At 51.9% G+C, this 10,528-nt stretch overlaps 1 protein-coding gene across 3 annotated transcripts in view; it reads left to right on the plus strand.

Annotated features, from left to right (window-relative positions):
- Positions 1–10,022, plus strand: part of hira (histone cell cycle regulator a) — a 130,089-nt gene extending 120,067 nt beyond the window's left edge. For all 3 annotated transcript variants that reach the window (XM_085961969.1, XM_085961968.1, XM_085961970.1), the window contains one exon: positions 9,145–10,022. In XM_085961969.1, coding sequence (XP_085818095.1) covers positions 9,145–9,261 — 117 coding nt within the window. In that variant the 3' untranslated portion in view covers positions 9,262–10,022. The remainder of the gene's footprint in view (positions 1–9,144) is intronic.
- The last annotated feature ends 506 nt before the right edge of the window (positions 10,023–10,528 follow it).

Here is a 10,528-nt window from a genome sequence, read left to right on the forward strand (position 1 = left end):
GTGTTACTGTGAGTGGGAGATTGAGTGCTGCAGGGTTACTGTGAGAGGGATTGAGTGCTGCAGTCTGCAGTGTTACTGTGAGTGAGGGATTGGGTGCTGCAGGGTTACTGTGAGAGAGATTGGGTGCTGCAGTGTTACTGTGAATGAGGGATTGGGTGCTGCAGTGTTACTGTGAGTGGGAGATTGAGTGCTGCAGTCTGCAGTGTTACTGTGAGTGGGAGATTGAGTGCTGCAGTCTGCAGTGTTACTGTGAGTGAGGGATTGAGTCCTGCAGGGTTACTGTGAGTGAGGGATTGGGTGCTGCAGTGTTACTGTGAGTGAGGGATTGGGTGCTGCAGTGTTACTGTGAGTGAGGGATTGAGTGCTGCAGTGTTACTGTGAGTGAGGGATTGAGTCCTGCAGGGTTACTGTGAGTGAGAAACATAGAAACATAGAAGATAGGAGCAGGAGTAGGACATTCGGCCCCTCGAGCCTGTTCCGCTATTTAATGAGATCATGGCTGATCATCCAAATTCAGTACCCTGTCCCTGCTTTCTCCCCAAATCCCTTTAGCCTTAAGAAATATATGTAACTCCTTCTTGAATATATTTAATGAATTGGCCTCAACTGCCTTCTGTGGTAGAGAATTCCACAGGTTCACCACTCTCTGGGTGAAGACATTCCTCCTCATCTCTGGCTTACCCCTTATCCTTAGACTGTGACCTCTGGTTCTGGACTAGCCCGCCATCGGGAACATCCTTCCTGCATCTAGTCGGGCTAGTCCCATTAGAATTTTATAAGTTTCAATGAGATCCCCTCTCATTCGTCTAAACTCTAGCGAATATAAGCCTAATCGACCCAATCTCTCTTCATACGTCATTCATGCCATCCCAGGTATCAGTCCGGTGAATCTTCGCTGCACTCCCTCCAAGGCAAGAACATCCTTCCTCAGATAAGGCGACCAAAACTGCGCACAATACTCAAGGTGTGACCTCACCAAGGCCCTGTACAACTGCAGCAAGACATCCTTGCTCCTGTACTTGAATCCTCGCTATGAAGGCCAACATACCATTTGCCGCCTTAACTGCCTGCTGCACCTGCATGCTTACCTTCAGCAACTGGTGCACAAGGACACCCAGGTCTTGTTGCACTTCCCCTTTTCCCAATCTGTTGCCGTTCAGATAATAATCTGTCTTCCTGTTTTTGCCAGCAAAGTGGATAACTTTGCATTTATCCACATTACACTGCATCTGCCCAATCACCCAACCTGTCAAAATCATACTGGAGTTTCTCTGCATTCTCCTCACTGCACACACGCCCACTCAGCTTTGTGTCGTCTGCAAACTTGGATATATTACATCTAGTTCCCTCGTCTAGATCATTAATATATATTGTGAATAGCTGGGGTCCTAGCACCAATCCCTGCGGTACCCCACTAGTCACTGCCTGCCACTCGGAAAAAGACCCATTTATTCCAACTCTTTGCTTCCTGTCTGCCAACCAATTCTCTATCCAAGTCAGTACCTTACCCCCAATCCCATGTGCTTTAACTTTGCACGCTAATCTCTTATGCGGGACCTGATCGAAAGCCTTCTGAAAGTCCAAATACACCACATCCACTGGTTCTCCCTTATCTATTCTACCAGTTACATCCTCAAATAATTCCAGTAGGTTAGTCGAGCATGATTTACCTTTTGTAAATCCATGTTGACTTTGTCCTATCCTGTCACTGTTTTCCAAGTGCTCTGCTATTACATCTTTTACTAGCTGGGGGGGACCCGGCGTTGCCAGGGCAGTTTACAGGGTGGCGCGGTTCACGGCCGCCCGCTGCAGCTCTCACGCTCTGTGTCTTGGGCCAAACGGTTGTGAGGCCGGCCCAAGTGACCCCAACTCACCTCCCGCTCCGGCGGGCCGACGCAGCTGCCCCGCTCGCTGTTGAGGAAAAGCAGGGGAAAAAATGGCAGCTACGTTTTGGGAGGCTGCAGGATTAGGTCCCGCCCGTGACGCACCGATTGGTCAATCATCCGGTCACTGAACTGTAGGATTGGCCAACCATCACGTCACTCAACGCTAATGAGCAGTAGGATTGGTCAACCGCTAATGAGCGGATTTTTGAACGTTTTTGTATACTGTCCGAACAATTTTTGTCTGACCAAAAAGTAAAAACGCCAATGACACTCCCCGGATCATCAGCTTTCTTTTGATATAACATATGTGTAGGTACGCTCTAACTTTTGAGTGTATAGCAGACTGATGGACAGACAGACAGACGAACAGACACCACTATCCTTTTTTATATATATATACTAGCTGGGGAGCCCCGCGTTGCGAGGGCAATTTTGGGGTGCTTGGTCTCCCTGCCCCTGTGTGTGCCCCCTCTCCCTGTCATGTCCTCTCCCTGTCCTATCCCTCCCTCCCCTCCCCTCCCCTCCTCTCCCTCCCCTCCTCTCCCTCCCTCCCCTGTCTCCCTCCCCCACCCCCACACCTACCCTCCCCTACCCCCTCGCCCACCCCCTCCCCTCCCCCGCTCCCTCACTCCCCTCTCTCCCTCTCTCCGGCCCCTCCCCCTGCCTAGCGCCTGAGGTCCGGAGCTGAGGTCCGCCGCGTATCGCGCGGCTGATGGACGGCCGCTGTGGGCGGGCGGCGCATGCGCGGTCAGTGCGGGCGGCGCGAGCCCCCCGCGATTTCCCGAGGCTCGCCCCACCCCCCGTGATTTCCTGAGGCTATCCCCCCCCCCGCGATTTCCCGAGGCTCCCCCCCCCCGCGATTTCCTGAGGCTCTTCCCCCCCCCCCCCCCCCTATTAAATTGTTATTTAATTCCCTAACACATCATTAAAATATTTACCTTAGTTCCCTAACACACAGAAAGTGTGGGGGGAAAAAATTGTGAAAAATCAAGATGGCGGCCACTCACCTCGGTTCAGAAGGATAAGGCCCGCCCACACACGCACCGATTGGTCGACCGGTCAGGTCACCGAAGCGTAGGATTGTTCAATCGTCGAGTCACTCGACACTCAACTGTAGGAAGGAACCCGCCGTCCGATTGGTCGACCTCGACGTCACACGGTCGCTAATGAGATGCTAATGAGCGGAACACTGAACGTTTTTGGGATACCGCGGGCGGGATTTTTGTCCGGCCGAAACATAAATACGCCTATGACCGGTCCGGAATGGCAAGCTTTCTTTTGAGGCGACGCGCGCGTCGGTACGCTCTGTAACTTTCAAACGTATAGAGAACGGACAGACATTGGGAATGACAGACATCGGGACAGACAGAAGAGCCGCTTTATATATATATAGATATATATAGACTAGCTGGAGTGCCCGGCGGTGCCGTGGGTTTTTTTGAGGGCATGTTGTTACGAAAAAAAGTAGAAATAATTTTTTATATATATAAAAAGAGTTTGTCTGTCTGTCTGTGTGGGAAGGAGAGAGAAAGAGAGAGAGAGAGAAGAGACTGGGCAGGGGGGGGGGGGAGAGAGAGCGACTGGGGGGGAGAAGAGAGAGACGGGGGGGGGGGGGGAAAGAGAGAGAGACTGATGGATTTAGTTCAGGATTAGCCTGGAGAGAGAAGGGGGGAAGGAGCGCCTCAGGCCTGGCCCGATGGACCCCTGCGAAGGAAGGAAGGAAGAAGGCGAGCTCTCCCTCCCTCTCCCACCCCCTCACTCTTTCCCTCCCTCACCCTCTGTCTCTCCCTCCGCCTGTCTCTCCCTGCTTTACTCTCTCTCCCTCCCTCCCCTCTCCTCTCCCTCCCTCTCTCCTCTCTCCCTCCCCCCTCCTCCCCTCCCTCCCTCCCTCCCCCTCTCCTCTCCCTCCCTCCCTCCCTCCCCCTCTCCTCTCCCTCCCTCCCTCCCCCTCTCCTCCCTCCCTCCCTCCCCCTCTCCTCTGCCTCCCTCCCTCCCTCCCTCCTCTCCCTCCCTCCCACCTCCTCTCCCTCCCTCCCCCCTCCTCTCCCTCCCTCCCCCTCTCCTCTGCCTCCCTCCCCCTCTCCTCTACCCTCCCTCCCTCCCCTCTCTCCTCCCCTCACCCTCCTCCCTCTCCTCACTCTCCCTCCCTCCCCCTCTCCTCACCCTCCCTCCCTCCCCCCTCTCCTCACCCTCCCTCCTCTCCCTCACCCTCCCTCACCCTCCCTCTCTCCCCCTCTCCTCACCCTCCCTCCCTCCCCCTCTCCTCACCCTCCCTCCCTCCCCCTCTCCTCACCCCTCCCTCCTCCCCCTCTCCTCACCCTCCCTCCCTCCCCCTCTCCTCACCCTCCCACTCCCTCCCCCTCTCCTCACCCTCCCTCCCTCCCCCTCTCCTCACCCTCCCTCCCTCCCCCTCTCCTCACCCTCCCTCCCCTCCCCCTCTCCTCACCCTCCCTCCCTCCCCTCTCCTCACCCTCCCTCCCTCCCCCTCTCCTCACCCTCCCTCCTCCCCCTCTCCTCACCCTCCCTCCCTCCCCCTCTCCTCACCCTCCCTCCCTCCCCTCTCCTCACCCTCCCTCCCTCCCCCTCTCCTCACCCTCCCTCCCTCCCCCTCTCCTCACCCTCCCTCCCTCCCCCTCTCCTCACCCTCTCCCTCCCTCCCCCTCTCCTCACCCTCCCTCCCTCCCCCTCTCCTCACCCTCCCTCCTCCCTCTCCTCACCCTCCCTCCTCCCCCTCTCTCTCACCCTCCCCCTCCCCCTCATCCTCACCCTCCCTCCCCCCTCCCCCTCCTCCTCACCCCTCTCCTCACCCACTCCCCTGTCCCTGCTTTGCTCTCCCTCCCTCCCTCCCTCGCCTCTCCCCCTCTCCTCCCTCTGCCTCCTCCCCCTCTGCCTCCCTCCGCCTCTGCCTCCCTCCCCCTCTGCCTCCGTCTCTTCCTCTCCCTCCTCCCCCCCGTCTCTTCCCTCTCCCCTCCCCCCCCGTCTCTTCCTCTCCCTCCCCCCCGTCTCTCCCTCTCCCTCCCCCCCCGTCTCTCCCTGATTTCCGCTCTCTTCCCTCCCTCCCCCTCTCTCCCTTCCTCAGAGCCCGGGCGCGGTGACCCGAAGCCCCGGTGTGCGGATCAGCGCCTCCGGGGCGGCCTAGCGCGTGAGGCCCGGCCCGACTCACCTTAGCTCCGGTCTCGCTCCGGGCCGCCGCCGACGTTCACGCGCTCTCTCTCCCCGCCCCGCCAGCCTTTACCAAGATGGTGGCGATGGCTACGCTCGGCCCCGCCCCGGAAGCCTTTACCAAGATGGCGGCGGTCGCGGGCCGCTGGTTTGGAATCGGGCCCAGCGGGTCGGGCGGTGCCTAGCTCGGGCGTGGGCTGGCGAGGAGAGGCCGAGGCTTCGAGGCCTGAGGTCTGCAGGCAGCTCATCCACCGCCGAGGCGGGGGGGGAAAGCCCGAGTCCCCTTTGCAAATGGATTTTTTTTTTCTTTTAAAACCAGTTTTTTTTGCTGGAAATCAATATTTCATATCATTTAATCCCCATTACCACACACACAAAGTGGGAAAAATAAATCAATAGTTAGGAATCAAGATGGCCGCCACTCACCTCAGCTCAGAAGGATTAGGCCCCGCCCACACACGCAATGAGACACCCCCCGTGACGTACCGTTGGTCAACCATCAGGTCACTCAACTGTAGGATTGGTCAACCATCACGTCACTCAATGCTATCCCCTGTAGGATGGCCCGCCCACACACACACAATGAATCTCTCCCCCCCCCCCCCCCCCCATGATGCACCGATTGGTCAACCATCACGTCACTCAGCGCTATCCCCTGTACGATTGGTCAACCATCATGTCACTCAACCCTATCCCCTGTACGATTGGTCAACCATCACGTCACTCAACGCTAATGAGCAGAGTGGTACGTTTTTTGAACGTTTTTTGTATACTGTCCGAACAGTTTTTGTCTGACACAAAAAGTAAATACGCCTATGACACTTCCATAATCATGAGCTTTCTTTTGATATAACATATGTGTAGGTACGCTCTATAACTTTTGAGTGTATAGAGGACATACAGACAGACAGATCAACCGCTTTATTATTATAATATATATAGATAATGGACTCTAGCATTTTCCCCACTACCGATGTCAAGCTTACCGGTCTATAATTCCCTGTTTTCTCTCTACCACCTTTTTTAAATAGTGGGGTTACAGTAGCTACCCTCCAATCCATGGGAACTGTTCCAGAATCTATAGAATTTTGGAAGATGACCAGCAATGCATCTACTATTTCTAGGGCCAGTTCCTTAAGTACCCTAGGATGTAGATTATCAGGCCTTGGGGATTTATCGGCCTTCAATCCCGTCAATTTTCCTAACACCATTTCCCTACAAATACTGATTTCATTCAATTCCTCCCTCTCATTATGTTCTCTGACATCTCTGGGAGGTTATTTGTGTCCTCCTTTGTGAAGACAGAACCAAAGTATGTATTTAATTGGTCTGCCATTTCTTTGTTCCCCATTATAAATACCCCTGATTCTGACTGCAAGGGACCTACGCTTGACTTCACCAATCTTTTTCTCTTCACATATCTATAGAAGCTTTTACAGTCAGTTTTTATGTTCCCTGAAAGCTTACTCTCATATTCTATTTTCCCCCTCTTAATTAATCCCATTTTCCTCCTTTGCTGAATCCTAAACTGCTCCCAATCCTCAGGTTTGCTGCTTTTTCTGGCCAATTTATATGCCCTCTCCTTGGATCTTATGCTATCCCTAATTTCCCTTGTTAGCCACGGCTGAGTCACCTTTTTTGTTTTATTTTCATGCCAAACAGGGATGAACAAATCCTGTAGTTCATCCATGCGATCTTTAAATGTTTGCCATTGCCTATCCACCGTCAACCCTTTAAGTAACGCTCCCCAATCCATCCTAGCCAATTCGCACCTCATACCATCGTAGTTTCCTTTATTTAAATTCAGGACCTAGTCTCTGAGTCAACTACTTCACTCTCCATCTTAATGAAGAATTCTATCATATTATGATCGCTCCTCCCAAGGGCCTCGCACAACAAGATTGCGAATTAATCCTTTCTCATTAGATAATACCCAGTCTAAGATGGCCTGATCGCTAGTTGGTTCCTCGACATATTGGTCCAGGAAACCATCCCGTATACACTCTCGGAATTCCTCCTCCACAGTATTGTTACTAATTTGGTTAGCCCAATCTATATGTAGATTGAAGCCACCCATGAGAACTGCTGAGCCCTTATTGCATCTCTAATTTCCCGTTTAATGTCATCCCCAACCTCAGCATTACTGTTTGGGGGTCTGTGTACAACACCCCACTAATGTTTTCTGCCCCATGGGACTTCTCAGCTCTACCATACAGATTGCACATCATCAGAGCTAATATCCTTCCTTACTATTGTGTTAGTCTCCTCTTTAACCAGCAATGCTACCCCATCTCTTTTCCTTTTTGCCTGTCCTTCCTGAATATTGAATACCCCTGGATTATGAATTCCCAGCCCTTGTACACCGTGGAGCCATGTCTCCGTAATCCCAATTATATCATGTCCTTTTACATCCATTTCTGCAGCTAATTGATCCACCTTATTACAAAATGCTTCTCGCATTAAGACACAAAGCCTTCAGGCTTTTTTTGTAACATTCTTAGCCCTTTTAGAATTATTATTTACTGTGGCCCTGTTTGATTTACACCCTTGATTTCTCTGCCTTCCACTTTTGCTTTTCTCCTTCCTGTCTTTTGCTTCTATCCTTGCTTCCCATTCCTCTGTCTCCCTGCACAAGTTCCCAACCCCCTGCCATTTTAGTTTAAACCCTCCCAAGAGCACTTGCAAACACTCCCCCTAGGTCATCGGTCCCGGTCCTGCCCAGGTGCAAACCGTCCAGTTTGTACTGGTCCCACCTCCCCCAGAACGGTTCCAATGTCCCAGGAATTTGAATCCCTCCCCCTTGCACCATTCCTGCTGCAGTGTTACTGTGAGTGAGGGATTGAGTGCTGCAGTGTTACTGTGAGTGAGGGATTGAGTGCTGCAGTGTTACTGTGAGTGAGGGATTGAGTGCTGCAGTGTTACTGTGAGTGAGGGATTGAGTGCTGCAGTGTTACTGTGAGTGAGGGATTGGGTGCTGCAGTATTACTGTGAGTGAGGGATTGAGTGCTGCAGTGTTACTGTGAGTGAGGGATTGAGTGCTGCAGTGTTACTGTGAGTGAGGGATTGAGTGCTGCAGTGTTACTGTGAGTGAGGGATTGAGTGCTGCAGTGTTACTGTGAGTGAGGGATTGAGTGCTGCAGTGTTACTGTGAGTGAGGGATTGGGTGCTGCAGTATTACTGTGAGTGAGGGATTGAGTGCTGCAGTGTTACTGTGAGTGAGGGATTGAGTGCTGCAGGAGGAGTTTTTGAAAAGGGGGTGGGTGAAAAGGCAGAGGGAACCAGGACGGAAGTTCCAGAAGAGAGGGATGTAGTGTCCGGAAATGTGACCAGCAATGGTGAGGTGGAGAGAGTGAGGAGTAACCTGTAGATGTTAGAGGTGTAGCGGGTATGTGCTGGTAGCTAGGGCTGGAGATTTGTAAGATTGGGAAGGATATGGAGGGATTTGAGAACGAGGAGACAGTGGTTATGGGAGTGGTGGCCTTGGTGCAGGTGAGGATGCAGATTGCTGTCCTCTACATGAGTAGTGACACTGGTGTAGCCACCCAATATGCAACATAGGAGCAGTTGTAGGCTATTCAGCCCCTCGAGCCTGTTCCGCCATTCAGTGAGATCATGCCTGGTCTGTGACCTAACTCCATATACCCGCCTTTCGCCATATCCCTTAATACCTTTGGTTAACAGAAAGCTATCAATCTCAGATTTAAAATTAACAATTGACTTAGTATCAACTGCTATTTGCGGAAGAGAGCTCCAAACTTCTACCACCCTTTGCGTGTAGAAGTGTTTCCTAATTTCACTCCTGAAAGAGCTAGCTTTAATTTTTAGGCTATGTCCCCTAGTCCAAGACTCCCCCAACTAGCGGAAATAGTTTCTCTCTCTCTACCTCTATCTACCCTATCAGTTCCCATTAGTATCTTGAAAACTTTGATCAAATCACCCCATAGTCTTCTAAATTCCAGGGAATAGTTTGTGTAATCTTTCCTCATAATTGCTTTGTCATTTCCCCCCCCCCCCCCCCTCACTCTTGTAATGCAAAAATCAATGCTGCTGTAGTTGCTAAGCCTCTGTCTGAAAGATCTCTCCATTTGTTATGCAGGGACTGCGGAAGAGAGAGCTGCTAAAGGAGATGCTTCCTGTGATTGGACAGAACCTCCGATTCCAGAGACTCTTCACTGAGTATCAGGACCAGCTGGATCTCCTGAGAGACAAGTAGCACTAACCCCGCAGCTTTTTGATGAGAATCTGACCGTGATAGTTCTCTTGAGAGATTTGCTGTGGCCAGCGGTGATCCCGCTCGGGAGAGACGGACTTTTGAGGATTTGGGGTTCAACCTGGGAGAAGAGTCCGCGTTCTGTTACACCAAGCTGGCCCGCTCCAGGCGACGACGTGCTCACGGAAACAACGCCGCTGATTGCGCCGGTCTGAATGCATCACTTCACAACAAGTGGCTGTGCAGCGCACGCGAGAGACGATTTGCGGCCACACTGCAGGACATCAGTGATCAGGGGGCCAATGCTCCACCCAGAGAATGGTTGCAAGCGACCAAGATTGATGACTCTATCCAACGTGTAATGGACACTGGCCAGATAGAGTGACTTTGCAGCCCTTGCCCACTATAAGCTACCCAAGTCCAATGCTGTTCGACACTCAGCAGTTTACTGGCTGTTCCTTTCCTCGGAGAGGAAGGGGCAACACAGACGTGAAAGCTGTCAGACTTCGAGCCTTCTCGGTTAGAGGATGAACTACTGAGTTCAGACTTTTCATGGTGTAGTTTTCTGTTTGCCTGATGTACTAAAAGACACATTTGTTTACTGTCTGTCATTGTTAAAAGTGTGAATGGGGAAAAAAGAAATTCTAATGAGCGACCATGGACATGGCGGAGATGTACAGAAACTTAATCCGCCCTTTGGTACCTTTTAACTTTATACAGGCAAATTTTTCGTTTTTTTTATAAAATAAAGATAGAATATTGCATCTCTGCTTTTCCCTGTTGGAATTGAAGCCTCTTTGATTTGCAGGACAAATGTGTCATAACCAGCAGAAATGCATTCCATGCAAGGCACTGAGCAGGCACCTCCCACATAGAAACAACCCTAAGCCCGGTTGTGTGTTACTGAGTCCTGGATTTAGGCAAACAATGCAGCTTGCACTAGCTGGATTGCACAGAATGTGTTTACACACCAACTTTACAATCACAGTTAAGCAATTTTCACTTTGCGTGGAGCCCAAGTTGCTCAAGACTACGTTTCCACTGCAGTAAGTGGTCTGCAGTCCAAGGTTACACTCTTGACTTTCCAGTGTCCTGAACATAGAGTCAAGTCAGGGACTGTGACCTTGATGATGCAGTGTAGCAAACTGAACCCCTCCCCTCACACTAGGAAGTCCAAAGCAAAACCCTCGAGCTAGAGGTTTCAAACCTGAACTGCAGACCACTTACTGCAGTGTAAACGCGGTCTCGAGCTGCTTGGGCTCCGTGCTCA

Source organism: Somniosus microcephalus, chromosome 19 (assembly GCF_052327205.1).
Source record: "Somniosus microcephalus isolate GS21.2 chromosome 19, FLI_Smic_1.0, whole genome shotgun sequence".
NCBI classification, from domain to species: Eukaryota; Metazoa; Chordata; class Chondrichthyes; order Squaliformes; family Somniosidae; genus Somniosus; species Somniosus microcephalus.